This window comes from Macaca fascicularis, chromosome 3, assembly GCF_037993035.2.
Source record: "Macaca fascicularis isolate 582-1 chromosome 3, T2T-MFA8v1.1".
Taxonomy (NCBI): Eukaryota; Metazoa; Chordata; class Mammalia; order Primates; family Cercopithecidae; genus Macaca; species Macaca fascicularis.
This window is the reverse complement of record NC_088377.1, coordinates 114562427-114580178: the sequence shown is the minus strand read 5'-3', so window position 1 is coordinate 114580178 and position 17752 is coordinate 114562427. Positions and strand designations below refer to the sequence as shown.

The 17752-nt window shown below is 34.3% G+C and overlaps 1 protein-coding gene across 1 annotated transcript in view; it reads right to left on the bottom strand.

Moving 5' to 3' along the window:
- Positions 1–203: 203 nt before the first annotated feature.
- Positions 204–17752, bottom strand: part of MEOX2 (mesenchyme homeobox 2) — a 72503-nt gene continuing 54954 nt past the window's right edge. The window contains exons 2-3 of the mRNA XM_005550066.5: positions 13122–13294; positions 204–1602 (exon numbers count right to left, since the gene is read on the bottom strand). Coding sequence (XP_005550123.1) covers positions 1378–1602; positions 13122–13294 — 398 coding nt within the window. The 3' untranslated portion in view covers positions 204–1377. The remainder of the gene's footprint in view (positions 1603–13121; positions 13295–17752) is intronic.

The window sequence follows — 17752 nt, the reverse complement described above, 5'->3', positions numbered from 1 at the left end:
ATATCTCCATTCTTAGGCACCCTTTGATTACACAAGGATTGATTTTTTTCCTGCCATAATAAAAAAATCAGAAATGAAAATACGTAAATAATTCACTAATTATAATCATCTGGATTTGCACAAGTGAGATAGATTTGAGACTTTGTTAATTATTGATATTGAAATCTATAAAAATTAAGGAAATTATAGTAGGGAGACCAAAGTTATTTACAAAGGATCATTTATTAAACACATTTTAAAAACAAAATACAAAGATTGTTGTTCTGCATGAATACATCACATATGAAAAAAATAATGTGTTTTTACCGAATTTAATTTGAAGATATTCAGAATTTTGTTTTCTATCAACTTGAGCAATCAGTTTTGCTTTGCACCTTGTCTAACACTGTTGTCAATCAGGAAGAAATGTTTCCTTGTTAATTAAATCATATTCATACAGCTAATATTTTACAGATATAAAATAAGGCAATGTCTGTCATACAAAGCTCTTTCTGCAAGGTAACTGATTTGCCTATGATCCTAATTTTTTTAAGCTATAAGATAGGAAGAATTCAGGAGCTAGGTAAGTTTTATAATAATGTATTAGCAGCAGTTGATAGTAAATGCAACATAAGATTTGTTTTGTCTGTGGTACAAGAATATGTCCTATCAGACTCTACTGTATTTTTCTCTACTTGAACACAGGTAAGCACATACTGATTGTCTCTGGGATGACAAAATGTATAAAAAAGACAAGAAGCTGGCTCTGGTTGTCATTGTGAGTGCCTATTTTCATCAGCTAATATGAATGCATTGCTCAATTAGTGAAGACAGGAAAATGACTTAAGGGTAATATATACAGAGTTAAAATACACTTTTTATCCACTTGAGTGATTTCAGGCACTGTGGCTGTTCAGGATAAAATGTTTCATGGTTTATTCTTGATAGCAATTTAATTTTCAGTGCAAGCAAAAGCAAATACCTGCCCACTGTAATACACATGACCTCACACATCTGGAATGTTCAATGCAAGTTCATCCTCGGCATCTTCACTTTGGAGGCATCTTGAATAAAAACGTTTCATAGTTTGCTCTTGATAGCAATTTAATTTTCAGTGCAAGCAAAAGCAAATACATACCTGCTCACTGCCATACACAGGACCAAACACATCTGGAATATTCAAAGCAAGTTCACCTTCTCCATCTTCACTGTGAAGCTCTTTAATAAGTGGCACTTTGTGTAAACCCTCTATAAATCATGAAAAACAGATTCGAGATGCCTGGATTTAATAATATTAAACATCACTGCCATAGTCATCTCTCTGTGTAAACGATGTTTGGGTAAGGCTTGCCATCACAACATTTCTTTCCTGAGAATGGAGCTAGTCCTCTGTGTATATCATAAGTGCGCATGCTCCGAGCTGTGGTCACTATCGTGACTGTCTTCATTTGCTAGAGAGTCCCCTGTTTGCTGGAGGGTGGCTGCACCAATTCCCGATAGCTCTGATGGGAGAAGTGTTCCCTTTTTCACATTCACCAGTTCCTTTTCCCGAGCCGCAGCTCCTTGCTGTCCGCCCTTTACCCTCTTCCACTTCATCCGCCTGTTTTGGAACCAGACTTTCACCTTCAACCACGAAAGGGAACAAACAAACAGAAGAAAAAAGATGATTAAAATGATATTTTCTTCTCCTTAGTGTCATCAATGAAAAGTAGCTCCTCAAAGGCTTGTACAAAGACACCTTGAAGGAGTGAAAAGAAAAATAAATCCACATTGAATTTAATCAGGTTGTACGTTCATGATAATTTTTAAACTTTCAAAAGGTGCATACAAAGTACTGTATTTGTATTTTACAGCACACAGTGTAAAATATGGAACTAGACAAAAACTTTGTCATTTACTCAAAGTACTTGTGTCTATAAAGAGTTTCTGTGAATTGGAGCTAACATAATATTGTGTTGGTCAAAGCCCCCTCACTCCTAAGTTCTTCTTGGATTTGATATCTAGCTGTCATTTCCTGAACCAATTTAAAACATGTTCTGGGAGCTACTGATTAAGTGGCATCTGAAAGGCCATTCTCTGCCATTAGAAACCACTGCTGCTTTCACAAATCTTTATTTGACCATTCCACCTCTCACTGAGCCTCTCTCCTTTTGAACTATTCTTCTTATTTTCTACCTTAATTCATTTATTTTACTTAGCAAATATTTGATCTAGTGATTTGTTTAAAATATGGTCACAATAAAAAATCTCAACATTTGTTAAATCACCAAGATTATATACTACATCATTCACATCAACTTTGTACAGATATTTTCCTTTTAAAAGCTTCATTGAAGTTGCCTAATACATTTAAATATATATATATATATATATAACATATGTGTTAAAAACAAAACAAAACAAAAAAACAGCAAACAGACGTTAAAGGTTTATCCATTATCAGAACTAGAATATTATTGACATTATTGCATCTTGTTTAGGAGGAAATCTGTTTCTTTCACATTGCATTTCTCATAATTATAGCTTCTAGTAAGCTAAGTGTTCTTTTTACATTGTATTTCTCTGTCTACCCCACCTAAAATGCCACAGGCCTGAATTGTGTGTATCATCTGCAAGTCTTTCTTAAAAAAGAAAACAAATTTTTTTCATAACACGTAACATTAAAAATATACTCTTTAATTTTATTTGTTTGTTAGGTTTATCAATGGAATGTTCTTAAGTGCAGGCTTTTTGCTATATCTATGTTGATTCAAGAGACTGTATTTATTCATTTTTTATCATTGTACAGCATTCTAAATTCTGCCAGTATAGCACTATTTTTCCATTCCATGGAAAAGTCCATGGATTTTCGAAAAGTCCATGGATATATTTGAATTCTTTTTTTTCTATATGTAAGCTGCTACAGATATTCTTGCATTTGTGTTCTGATAAGCATATCATGGGAACTTGCCTGGAGAACACAGTTATATGGCTGCTACTATCTATCTTCTCTCAATGTATGCTGTTTCTTTTTCCTTTTCTTAGAGTATCTTTTGATGATTAGAAACTCTTAATATTAATATGTTTAAATTTATCTACTATTTCTTTTATGACTAGTGTTTTTGTGTTTTCTTTTTTAAAAAAAATCTATTTTCTGAGGCCACTAAGATTTTCTATTGTGTCTTCTTCTAAGAGTTTTAAAGGTTGCCTTGTCCAACACAATGGGACCCTGTCTCTACAAATAAAATAAAATATAATAAAATAAAATTAGCGGAATGGGATGGCACAGTGCCTGTAGTCCCAGCTTCTCAGGAGGCTAAGGTGGGAGGATCGCTTGAGCCCAACAGGTTGAGGTTGCAGTGAGTGGTGGTTGTACCACTGCACTCCAGCCTGGGCAACAGAGCAAGATCCTGTCTCAAAAAGAAAAAAAAAAGTTTTCCTTTCAAATTGAAGTAGTTAATCAATGAAGTACTGATTTTAGTATATAGTCTGAGGAATAGGCTTAAATTTACTTTATTTTAAATGGATAACACATTGCCTCAGGTTCATTTATTAAATAACTCAGCTTTTTTCCAGTGATCACTGTTTCATCTGTGTTCATAAATCAAGCTTCCATATATGCATAGCTTTATTGCTATATTCTGTTCTGTTCCTATATTATTTTTTCTATAGTTGTGACAAAACCACATTATCTTATTAATTATAATTTTATAATAAACCTCTGTATCTGCTAGGGATAATTCTGTTTCATTCTTCTATATTAGGAATATTTTGAATATTCTCTATTTTCATTTTAGAAATAACCTCAATTTCTGTAAATAGTGCTATAGAGAAAGTGAGGAAAAATATATTAAATTTCCAAAGGCATTATTATATCAGTGATCTTCAAATCACGATGCTTTATCAGCATGCTTTCACAGTGAAATATTTAAACTGAGATATTTCTCTATTCTGGATTTTTCTTGGTCTCACTTTGAGCCATGGTTAAATTCGTGTATCATATATTACCCCAACATATAGTAATCAATTTGACAATAAAAAATAAGAAAAAATAGTACAAAGACTATTCACTAAAAAGTAGCTGATGGGTGTTCACATATTATTATTACTTACTAAACAAAAGAATCAGTAATTGCCTTTTATTATAGACCTACTTAGGGATAGACAGTATTCTCATACAGTTTTCCAAATATTATTACCATTATTCTTATATTATAGCTGAGAAAGTTGAGGTAAAGGTTAAGTGACTTACCTAAGATTACACAGAAAGAAAACCGTGGTGCCAGGATTTAAACTTGAGGGCTGGGGTTTGTTTGATTCCAGATTCTGTTTTGTTTGTTTGTTTGTTTGTTGTTTTTTGTTTCCTATTATATTTCAATCTCCTATTTTTAAAGCATTTGTAATAAAAAATAAAGCATATAGAGTATGTGAACGCCATCCATATGATTACTATCATTCAGGTAATTCTCCCACTTGATATAATTAGGTTTGTAAATATGACACAATTTTTCTGTACTATAATTTAGGTAATTATACTACTGAGTTCAATTACCTTTGCAAGCTTGACATTGCATTTTGCATTAGATCTATTGTACATGAGTTGGGTTCCACTCTTGGCTTTACTTGTTGATTTTGTGTGAATTTGAGAAAATTTTACTTCTCTCTACCTCAATTTTCATATTTCTAATATTGGAATCATAAGCCTTTCAAGACTTCCTATAGGGATATTTTCTCATGGACAACTCCAGATGGAAGAAATACATATGCCATGATCATCATCATTGTGCCCAAGAGCTGAAACATTCAGTCTAAATAATCCTGGCAGAAAAAGAGGAGAAATATACTTTTTAAGATCTACATATATTTCCTTTTCTAGAAGAAGGGGTATAGTAATTATATAATATCAGTATAAAAACTGTTATGGGCAATTCTAAATAAGAAAATTCTAAATGTAAGAATATGGTATTGATTTTAGATATATTATAGCCTATTTTGTGTGTTGTTTTCTATGTCTATCATGTGAAATTTTACCATTTCATTTTTTAAAATAGACTGAAAAAAGACTGAATAATTGCCAATAGTAGCTACATGTATATACATATGAATAGATATATACATATAAGAACATGCATTTGATTATATAGAGTAACTCTAATACCTTATATACTATTTCATTTAAAAACTAGATTATATATTTGACACTGAAATTCCATAATATGGGCAAGGAAACAAAAAATAGCAACAAATATATAATGGGCATATCTTATAGAAAAGAGAAGGAAGAACATAGAACTCTAAAAGTCAGCATGTTCAGATTTATTTTCAAATATACTATAAAGTATTGGGGTGAATTAAAATAAGTGGAGAAGGATTTTTGGAAAAACACACATTTTTCTATTAGCATTACAGTATTAGCAACCCCCCCAACAAAATCTACAAATTTAATTCCAGATTATGAGTCAATATTGTCATTAATGTAGGACAGTAGTCAATTTATAAATAAAAAGACTTCATAGTATAATTTAGTATCATTTTATTAACCCAGCTTTATTGACTGTAATGAAAAAAAACTTTTTCTTTTGGTTTTTCTTTTTAAGACAGCTAAATTATAATCATCCAAATGCCTAAAATTTTATTTACTAAAAAATAAGTGTTTGAATTATTTTTATTAAAATTTATAAGCATATTTTATATAATAAGATTAATTTATAAACTACATCGAGTGCAAGATTTCTCAAATCTCTTTGGTGACTTTGGATCTCTATTCATTCATTCATACATTTAAAAATATTACCAAATGTCCAGTAACCTGTACTGTGTTAGATCATAGATGGGAGGTATTGAAGCACAAATAAAACATAGTCCCCGCCCTTAAGGTATTCACAGTCAAGAAAATGAAGGAAATGTAAATGTAACTTATTTGGACATCACCTTACACCCTTTATCTTGTAAGTTCACAATACCTGTCCTTTTAGGTTTCACAATATATTACCAGACAAAATAAGTGACTTATGAATCTGTGTTGTTACACAATTTCCTAAGGTGTCCAGAGGCAAATAGGTTGATAGAAAGTTGAATCCATGTAATGCCATAACTCATATTTATGTAATAACATAAATGTCTGTGTTTTGAAGAAACAACCATAACACCAAACATCTGGATGAAAACTAAATATTTCAGTGACATACCCAGATGCCTCTAAACATCTGGGATTTGTAGATTCAACATTCCAACTGTTTCCATTTTTATCTGGGCACTTGGAATATTGTAGACATTGTCTAATAAATATTTATTTATATCTTTGAGATATGAAAACATGCAAAGGATAATTGTACAAATAACATTTTCAGATTTAATCACATCCCTAGTGATTACATTTGATCATGGCAGTGTATCTAGTAAATTCAAAAACTCACCCAAGTAATACAGTAACAAAGTAGCTGAACTACTGATTTAGCAGTATTAGAATTAGAAGCAAGAATGCTTAAAAGTAAAGGTGAAAAATGGGGAAGAGAAAGCTTTTTTTTTTACCCTTCCTGAATAGATAGATTTATATCTGATTAAGAGAAGGAATTCTTCAGCTATTTCCAAAAGCTTATTGGAGTCACGAATTGATTCTACACAATTAAAGGGTGTTTATGTGTGCTGGGGAGGCTGTGGAGGGTTAGGATACACTTCATAGCTAAAGGCTGAAGTCCTGTTTACAGGACTGCCTCTCACCTTTACCCACTGATTTAGCACATTGGGAATCATTTTCTCCTTAGTAGTCATCAAAAAAATGATAGCTATTTTGAAAATACTTGGCATTGGGCCATTTGATGATTTATGAGTAAAAAACAAAACATAATCCCTCTCATTTCCACCAATGGAGTGTGATCTAGTTAGGTGGGATTTTCCATTTATCTTGGCAGAAGTATCATTAATTTAGTCTGTTTATTCCAGTAATCTTAACTAGTTTACAAGTCTGCAACATTGCACCTTTATTAGCTCTGTGAAAAAGATGTTTTGAAGGGAAAAGATCTCCCATTCTTTCTACATTTTGGCAGCCTTAACTCTATAAAAATGTCCATTTTACCACTTCTTTTATATGCTCCTGCAGCTGCTTTCTCTCGTCTTCCCACTGTGAGATATTAAAAATCTGGTGGGAGTTCCCTCCAAGTTTATCTGGATGGAGAAAAAACACCAGAATAAGCTTGTCCAACTTAAAAATACCTTGAAACTGGAGAGCCTTTATACTGAGTTCTCTGCAAATCATTCAGGGTGACTGACAATTGAAGATTATTAGCTGTTGATCTTGAAGGGTATATGAGAATATATTGTAAACTAGAAGCTGTAAGTTAGAAGCTGGAAGATTTACTGGAGTGATCTGTAACTGTTTGACAAATAACACTATATAATTAAAATATTTGAAGCTCAGCTTCATTCTAGGTTCTGCATTTTTATTTAACATAATATAATTTTCTTTAACACTTGTATGCTAACATGGAATTACTTTGCAGAATGAGCCGGTTTTTTTATTTTTTATTTTTTTCTTCTTTAGCTGGATTAAGTTCAAAGAGAATTACAGACTACCCTGACACTGCATTATGGAAGATGCAAATATAAGAGTGTGACATCTTTGTGTGATTCCATGACTATTCTTCAGAATGAAATTTGGAAATTCAAGTCCTGAGTGATATTTAAGGATTTAACATACCTTATGTTTTCTAAAAGGAAACCTAATTATTATTGCAAATCTTCATGACAAATATATGATTCATCATAAAATTTGAGTTAGATATACTGATCGGTGATATAAGTAAGGTAGGGGTAGCCACATATAACATCGAATATAACATGCATATTTTATAAGCAATCATGTACAATTTCCACATGACAATATGTCTAAAGACTAGTTCTGATTATAAAGTAAGTTTTCACGTAGGAGAAAATTATTTCTCAAAAACAATTCTGTTACGGGCCAGGTGCCGTGGCTCAAGCCTGTAAATCTCAGCACTTTGGGAGGGTGAGGCTGGTGGATCATGAGGTCAGGAGTTCAAGACCAGCCTGGCCAAGATGGTGAAACCCTGTCCTTACTAAAAATACAAAAAATTAGCGGGGGATGGTAGCAGGTGCCTGTAATTCCCGCTACCAGTGAGGCTGAGGAAGAGAATGGCTTGAATCCAAGAGGCAGAGCTTGCAGTGAGCTGAGATTGCATCCCTGCACTCCAGCCTTGGTGACAGAGCGAGACTCCATCTCAAAAAAAAAAAAACAAACAAACAAAAACAATTTTGTTATATAATTTAATATTTGTTTTTCCCTGTTTGCATGATATCCTTCTTTTGATGTAGATAGATAGATATATGTATAGTTAGAGGTATGGAGATGTGTATATATCTATATGTACACACACACACATATATATCTGTGTATATGTGTATGTGTTTGCATATGTATATATTTACACTCAGCCACATAAAATGAGCCTATAAGTCCTGTCTCTGCATTTGACTCTCAAAAGACCTTGACAATGTTAAGGAAACTATTTTATATTCAGATAATTCTATTAAAGCTAAGGAAAATATCGAACAATATGAGGTTAGATGTAATATTCCTCGGTGTATATGTTTATTTTACTGAATCTCGGGTTATTTCAACATATGAAAAAAAAGTCTTAAAGAATGAATATGAAAAGACAACATATCTATAGTTAGATATTTTACACATGGAAATCCTAGGGAAAGATGTTATTTAAGATTATATAGGGTCAAGATATAGACTACATAGCTAAACATAGCATTTATGAGATTAATATAAAATCAAAATAATGGAATAGCTGTCCTGTGGTCTAAATATTTATGTCTCCCCCAAATTCTTTTTTTTTTTTTTTTTTTTTTTTTTTTTGAGATGGAGTCTTGCTCTGTCACCCAGGCTGGAGTGCAGTGCTGCGATCTCAGCTCACTGCAAGCTCCACCTCCTGGATTCATGCCATTCTCCTGCCTCAGACTCCCAAGTAGCTGGAACTACAGGCACCCGCCACCATGCCTGGCTAATTTTTTTGTAGAGATGGGGTTTCACTGTGTTATCCAGGATGGTCTGGATCTCCTGACCTAGTGATCGGCCCACCTCAGACTCCCAAAGTGCTGGGATTACACGCGTGAGCCACCGCACCCGGCCTCTCTACCCCAAATTCTTATGTTAAGATCCTAACCCTCAAGGTGATGGCATTAGGAAGTGGGGCCCTTGGAAGGAGATTAGGTCATAAGAACAGATCTAGCATTACTCAGATTAGTGCCCTTATTAAAGAGGTTCCAGAGAGCTACCTAGCCTCTTCAGCCATATCAAGGTAGAGTGGAAAGATGGAAGTCTATGAAGAAGTGTGTGCTCACCAGACACCGAATCTGCTGATGCCTTGATCTTGGACTTCCCATCCTCCAGAACTGTGAGAAATAAATGTGTGTTGTTTATAAGCCACCCAGTCTATGGCATTTTGTCACAGTGGCCCCAATAGACTACAAGCTGCATTTCAAATTACAGAAGATGGATTTGAAAGTGTTCTGATTGTAATTCTGTCAATAACTTTAAAAGCCCAACCTCCAGAAAATAAACTGAAAATATTTCACTGGGATGAGAGCACTGGCATTTTGAAAGAATATGCCATCTGACCTTCAAAAATAGCAAAGTTGATGACTGACATCATACTATATTTTTTCTGATAAATTCAGCATACTAAAATTTAGCCCGGAAAATACAAATATAACTTAAGGTAGAAAGATAATTAAAATATGCGATTTTTTTTTTGATATGGAGTCTCACTCTGTTGCCCAGGCAGGAGTGCAGTGGTGCAATCTCGACTCACTGCAACTTCTGCCTCCTGGGTCCAAGTTTTTCTCCTGCCTCAGCCTCCCGTGTACCTAGGATTATAGGTGCCTGCCACCATGCCTGGCTCATTTTTGTATTTTTAGTAGAGACGGGTTTTACCATGTTGGCCAGGATGGCCTTGAACTCCTGACCTCCAGTGACCGGCCTGCCTTGTCTTCCCAAAGGGCTGGGACAAGTACAGGCATGAGCCACCACTCCCAGCTTGATTGTTAATTTAAGATATTTTGTGCACAGATTCTCAATTTAAGAAACTTAAGATAATATGTGTGCATAGAAATGTTGGAATGAAATGGTGCAACCAGAAACATTATCCAACACAATTACATCATCCCTCTCTTGTGACATTCTACATTCATAACAATTGTAAATACTTGTTCGACTTTTACCTCTTCTGCGAATTCTAACAGGTATTTCTTTAGCTTATTTTAAGAAGATTTTATTTCCAGCACTTAGCTCAACAAATATTTGTGTTACAAAAGGATTAATTCAACATACTTTGCATAGCAAAGGTTTTTCCCACCTGGGTGATAATTCTGTTTTATAGTTTATGCTAAAAATTATTTCATATCCATTATGATATACAAATCTACATAGAAGAAAGAGCAGGTAGTTTTAATTTCCATTTTGTGCCTTGGGGAGATTGTTACTTACTTAAGAACACACAATTCTAATCGGCAAACCTTGGATTTTTATTCAGACTTTTTTCAAAACAATTACACTCTTTTTGACTAACCCATGTGGCCTTCTAAAGACTTAGTGTTGATTAGGAATTTAAATTCTGCATGCATACATCTTTTCACATTAACTTGCAAAACTATACATAGAGATTTATTAAATAAAAATATATTGTGCACAGTAACAAATTTTCAATTCAGTGAAAACCGAATTATCTCTCATATTCTTTGTTATTTTCCCCTCGTGATGCTGTGGTTAGATTATTTCAGGAATGACTTCCAATGAAGTGTTCTGTCCTATACTGACACTGAGTTTGGTCATGTGGCTTGCTTTGGACATTGGGACATTAGAAAATATGACGTAAGAAGCCTGAAAAGCCCTTGCTTACTAGAGTTTTTCCCCTCAGTGCTCCTGGGAATGCTTCTATCACCATTGGAAGGATCCCAAGCTAGCCTATAAGAAGATGAAGCCACAAGCAACAGAGACTAGCTGTCCCAGCTGAGGCCCAACCATCTCTTTCTTAGTCAACCCACCAGCTGACTGGAGCTCCATGAGGATTCCATGTAGGGCCAGCAGTATTACTGTCCAACTAAGCCCAGTCAAAATCTCTACAAAATCTAAAGCAAATAAAACTTTAGTTATTATTTGAAGCCACTAAGATTTGGAGTTGTTTGTTACACGGCAAAGGGTAGCTAACACAAAATTTTAAAAGAATCTTTCAAAAAACATTGAAATAGTATGTATATCTATATGTAATTCTTGCATGTAATTCTTTACCAAGCTTGTCAAGTCAGTTAGAAAGAAGAAATATCCAAGACACCTTCAACATTTTCAAACCAGATTTCCAAAACTGCTTCTAAAAATAAATGATTCTGCTCCATGGTCAATGACAGATAACCCTAGAACATCCCCGAACTGGCAAGTACAGAATCTTGTTTTTCATCTTGGCTGAGAGCACAGTAGTGCATCCTGTCATTTCTACATATTGGAAGCAAATCCTAGGTTCCTAGTTCCTTCATGTATTGTATAAAACACGCTTGCATTTCCTAGAGTTCACCATCTCTATATAAGAACATTACTGTGTAATTCTCCCTCCACATACACCTTTTTATTTTCCTGTTCCCTGTTTTAAAAAAATAATAATAAAATAAAGGTCTGATGATGTAGATTTTGGATCCTGCTTTCCAGCATGCCAAATGTTGAATACATAGAGGGAATTTTGTATGTGAAGTCCAAGGGAAGGAAAATGCTGCGCTCCATAACATAGGTACTAGTCATAATATGTAATAAAATATAAACTGCCAATAAATAAAACCAGAGAAAAGTGTTCCTCTGCATATTTCTACTACCCATAAATAACCTACCAAAGCTGAAATGTAAAAATTAACAGAAGGAAAGCAGATTATTTAAGAAATTGGATAAAATAATTTGCTCTAGTAAGACATGCATTCATTTGTCCACACCCTGTTGATATTTCTTTGGTTCCAATGGGATCCTGGAGGAGGTACACACAGTGAAAGAGGAAATGAGACTCTAGCCCTAAGAGTGCCAATCATAACTGCACTGTCCATAAAGATGTTTGCATTCGCCTTTCAGGAATGTTTTTGTAAAGATTAGCAACTGTTAACCGGCAGTAGGCTAGATTCTCCTTGGGGAAACCAGAATCTGTACAAGGAGTTCACTGGGAAGACTATTAGAACAAATCATTTGTCATTTAAAAAAATGCAAGAAAGGGACCTGAAAAGCAATTAATTTAAAAATATTATTTAGGTCTCATTAATTAGAGTCCAAAAACATTAATAATTTCAAAATATTCTCTAAGTGGATAGCAGATTTTTCAATATCTGAGAGCCATTCAATTTCAAAAATATGTTGGGTAATGGGGCAGAAATATTTACCAATGATCTATGTGACCTTGCCTTTCATCATTTCCCAGCCATCTTGCACCTAAGCTGCACCATTTGACTCTTCTAGACATCAGTGTGTAAATAGAAGTGACATGGGTAATTTCCAGGTGAAAACATTTAAAGGTCAGTGCATAAACTTCCAATTCTTTCTTATTTCTTGTAGTTACCACGGACACCACATGTTGAGATGTTAAAGAGTCAGAATGGGTCTGTGAGCGATTATCTGGAATGCTGGACATGTAGAGTTTGTATGGAGAGTGAGTAAGTAATGAATATTTTTGTGTTACGCCATTGAGGTTTACGGGTGAACGTGTTACTGCAGGGTAACATACCCTATCCTGAGCAATACAGAAAACTAATCTGGGGTTACCAACTTTCTCATATGCCAAATAAGGAGATTTTAGCATATAAGCATACACAATTCCTCACTGTATGCCATCATTATGTAAAAGAAATAATATTTTAAAACCAAAAAATACAGAAGGATCATAATCATAGGAGGATTCTTTCTTAAACTCAGTAAGTATGGTTTTCTTTTAAATATCATTATATTATTTTTAATTTTGTCATTTTGCTGGCAAAATTTTATCATGGAATAGTATACCTGTCTTCCAAATGGTATTGAAGAATTCTGGATCTAGGTATTTCAAATATGGCAAAGAAAACTGTGGACCCAGAGCAATTAAAAAAGATCATATAATGACAATGTCCAGCTTTACCTGTCTTTCAGTGAGATCCAGATTCACTGCTATCTCGTATCGCCTCAGTCTGGTGAGATAATTATGATGGGCAAATTCTGCTTCAAGTTCTCTGATTTGTTCTTTGGTAAATGCTGTCCTTTCTTTCCTGGGTTTGCTGTTGACTTCTGACTTGTAATTTCCTTCCTGGGAGTCTGAAAAAAAGTGAGGAAGAATTGGTAATAACTCATTTATTCAAACACATGCAATCATATCATTCACAATTATTGAGTTACTACTTTTCCAGGTTCCGCACAAGACATGGAACAAATATAGACCAAAGACAGTAAGACTGATGGCAACTCAACAGGGGGAGATATGTTTCTTATTTTTCTCATCTTCCTTCAGGTAACTCACAACCTAATTGGGAAAGCATGTAATTTTCCTCTTATAAAATATTAACAAAACTTCTAACTGCTTGTAATATGATTTTAAGATAAACCAAAACCTCTCTAGAAAACAATTTTAGATATGAAGTTTTGTTTCATAAGTTGTTGAGCATACGTACTTGAGGTCTAAGTAAGATTGAACATAGTAATCCTTTAAAAAGTGGCATCTAGTACATGAGTATTTGAGAAATTCAAACATTCAGCAACTGGACCATAAAAAATTTTATACTCAAACTGAGCATATGTAGAAGTATGTGTGTACTTATTGGTCTTTTTACCTGTATTTAAGTAAAATTATTGAGGGCAATAGCAATGTTCTTTTATTATATATAATACTTAGTCCAACATGGACTCTATAAATGAAATTGTGTTCGTATGACTTAAACTATGAACAGAGTTTTTCAATGTGTTTTTCATTACATATAAGATAAACTTGAGATGTACAACACGTACCATCAGTGATCCACAACATCAAATCTTATAATGCAGTGTAAAATACCAATAACAATTTTGAGCATATCATTCCATTTTTCCTCTTAAGGGTTCAAGACATAATTAATGTATAGAATTTCTTTCACCCTCATAGTACCCCTGAAATGTAGGTCAGAAGATATTCTTAATATACGAAAAAACAGAATGTGAATCAATAGTAAACACACACGCCAAGTAAAAAGTAATCATACCCAGCTCTAGTAACTTATGGCAAATTTATCCTCAGTGAAATATCAACATAATCAAGATAAAGGAGCACATTAATGCTCTCCTGAAAATTATTTCTGGTATCTAATTATTTTTGCACATGTACAAACAAGCTGTGATATCTTTAAAAAGTATGAATACAATTAACTCTTCTAGGAGCCCAGATGATACAAAATTGGTGTAGAAAGATCATCATTAACCAAAGGTTTCAAAGAGTGACATTTTAATTGTTTTTTTAATTGACAAATGTAATATTGCATGGCTTATACAGGATCTTTTTACATTATGGGTGTTTTTTTTTTTTGTGCAACGATGCTTAAATATGCTAAGAAGTACAAAAATGAATTTTTTAGTGTTCTACTTCTTTCTATCTGCCTGAGGGATGTTTAACTGAACTAAAGAGAACCTGCATAATGGAAATTCACTAGACAAGGCACTGTAACGTAAACACTTTTATTTTGATTCTTAGAAGTATCTAAGTGAGCCAGATGTAAGGTTTTTTAGGTCTAGTAGCAGCAGCAGCAGCAATAAGTTGCCTCAACAACTTGGCACACTGGTCATTACTTATCCTCTGATGGATCACAGAGTGTTTCACTCACTGGTGCACTGGCACTATCTAAAGCTCTTCATTCACTGACCACATTTCTGGGCTTGTCACTTACCCCTGTATCAGCTAGCTTCTCACCTTAGCAGGGCACGTGGGGCTTTATCCAGCACAAAAGTAGTTTGTGACATGTCATGCACAGGCTGACTGCACTTTATAGAAAGCCACTGGGACCGGGAAAGTGACATAAGAGATGATGTGTGTACTCTCAGGTAGGCCATGTTTACATGGTACCAACTTACCTGGCTGTGAGGATGGAAACTGCAGTCTATCATCCAATTTTCTCTAGTTACAGATATGTCAACATCCACACTGGTGGAGCATTTAGCTATTCTGGCATTGCATGAACATTTCCAAATGATTGATTATTTTTTTAACTTTTCCGTGGGCTGTTCTTGCAGCCTGCGAACTGTTACAGTACAGAATATTCATATAACAAGATCCTCTCACAAGCATTCATGTTCTCAGGTGAATTGAAACAACTTTTTCCAGTTTGAATCCCTGCGTTGCCTAAAATCTGTGGCTGATTATTCTTTATGTGGAGACAATGCTCTTTTCCTTTCACTCTGGAAACTGAGAGTAAAGCCAGCACATTTCTTCTCATGAGCAATTCAATTTGAATGATTCATAGTTAGCACATTCCCTTATGCAAGCATGAATGAACAAATTCAAATTCAGGAAAGCCTTTGACTTGTATTTATTTGAGTTTCTTTGAAAGTGATCTTCTTTAACTTTTGCGATATTCAAAAGTACTTCATAAATACCACACAGTAACACAAACCAAAACACAAAACACGGGCCAGTGCTCAGAAGAACACTCACAGGTAATGGGTCTATATACACACTCATTGTAACTAGAAATATACAACAGGAGGTTTATACAGCCAGTGACTGGATTTAAACTAAAATCTGGCTGTAATTCAATATTTAAATCCATAAATTATTTACTGAATGCCTGACTACCAAACCAAAAATTGCTCACAAAGTGAAATCCAATGACTAAAATGAAGTAAGTTGTGCACACTCATATTTATAACCACAGAAGGAACCATTAAATTGTAATTAAATTACATTAAATTAGATGACAGAGAGTGGATGTGTGCTTCTTGACCTTACCTCCTATGAGAGAGAACGTACATGCAGTTGAAGTGGCACCAGTGTTGATTAATCCGGCCACTACTTTTACCCTTGTATGGTAAAAGGTACTTTTACCCTTGTAGTGTGGTTTCCATCACAACCCTCATTCTCTTTTATTAAAAACATGCTTCTTGGAATTGCATTTCGGGATTTGTATTTCCTACAATCTTGGGTTTTTAATTTTTTTTTTTTTTTTTTTGCTTCTTTCTTTACAGTTTCCAAAGCCTATCGCTTGCTGCCATCACCTAACTAGACTTTCTTTGGTAGAAAATGGGTGGAAGATTTGCACCATGCATTTGACAATTTTCGCATCAGTTTCCATCTGTTTCCCAGCTGTTTTAAGTGAGGCAAAACTCCCTCCCTTTTCTTCAACCTCCCATATCCTATGCCAAATGGTAGGTGTTGAGGGGGGAATCTGGACACTGCCTTCCTTTCTTCCCTACAACCACAAACAAAATGTCACCATCTGTACAGTATATTCCCATGTAAAATACTACAATTGTTGTTTTTCGTCTCAGATACTTTAATGCACCTGTGGGTCCATTCACACACTCTCTCAGCGCTTCGAGGAAATGTTGACTTATGTGTTCAGGTATGGTTGGCAGTCCCAGTTCCCTAACCTTTTGCTCCCTGGGACTACGCTAATGGAAGAAGTCTGCAATACTTCCGTGGAGGATAAAAATTGCCCTCCAAGGATCATTTCTGTCTAGCATTTAGAACTTCTCCACATGTGACTTTTTATTTCCCCTAGTGCAAGAGAATGACAAAAGATAATAATGTTTTATTGAAGACAAGTAATGGGAGGGCTTGGTCTGTTCACTAGTGGCACAGAGTGCTATTTAGCAAATGAGAAATAAAAGTTCGATTGAGTATATTTTTGGCTACTCTGGGTAAATGTATTAGCTCGTTTAAATGAAGAACATAATTTACCTGTGTCTGTAAAATGTCAAAATTGAATGGAATGTCTATATAGCTTGGACTAATATAAATTCTTCTTCCATATCCTGAATAAAAATGAATACTAAGCCTCAGCATATTGATGTAACCTTTGTATCAATGTTTTGTAAACTATTCAAAATGAGAGGTATTTCATTATTTATTAACAAAACAGCACAAACCCGTAGTTACGGAAAGCTAATAATTTTTACGTAGGCATAGGGATTGTGGATGGAGGCAGAAAAATTTATGAAATCATTCTATTGGTGCTAGTAATTTTCACATTTAAAGGGGAAATTGCCTTCTTTATGGGCACTTATCCAATTTGCTACTCCAGCTTATTAATGAAAGAGCATTTCAGCTTCTCAGTGTTTCTTCTTTTTTCAAAGTAAACAACCTTCTCCAGGAGTTCTTAAATCCTCTTACCAATCCACTCTCCAGATTTGAGAACCACAGTCATAGTGAGCTACTAAGATTCATGAATGTGTCTATTATACACTAAGGTGTGTGAGGAGTTAAAAATTGGATCAAGCACCACTATGTTAGATCCAGAATAGGATAGCCAGAAAACATCTATTATTTCTTGTACCTCTTTGATAACTATAATAATATTTTCTCTTACAAAGCAAACCCAAATTTGACATACCAAAAAAGGAATTTCCATTGATTTGTAATTATTATTGTAATAGTTGTCTTCAAAATGCAAAAAAAAAAAAAAAAATCATTGTACCTGCTGAGCAGTGATTATCAATTGGCAGATGTACTCTTTTTCACTATCTGTCCTCTCTGCTCAACATCTTGATTATTCATGGGTTTGTCTAATATGCTTTCAGGGAGGAAATAAATCA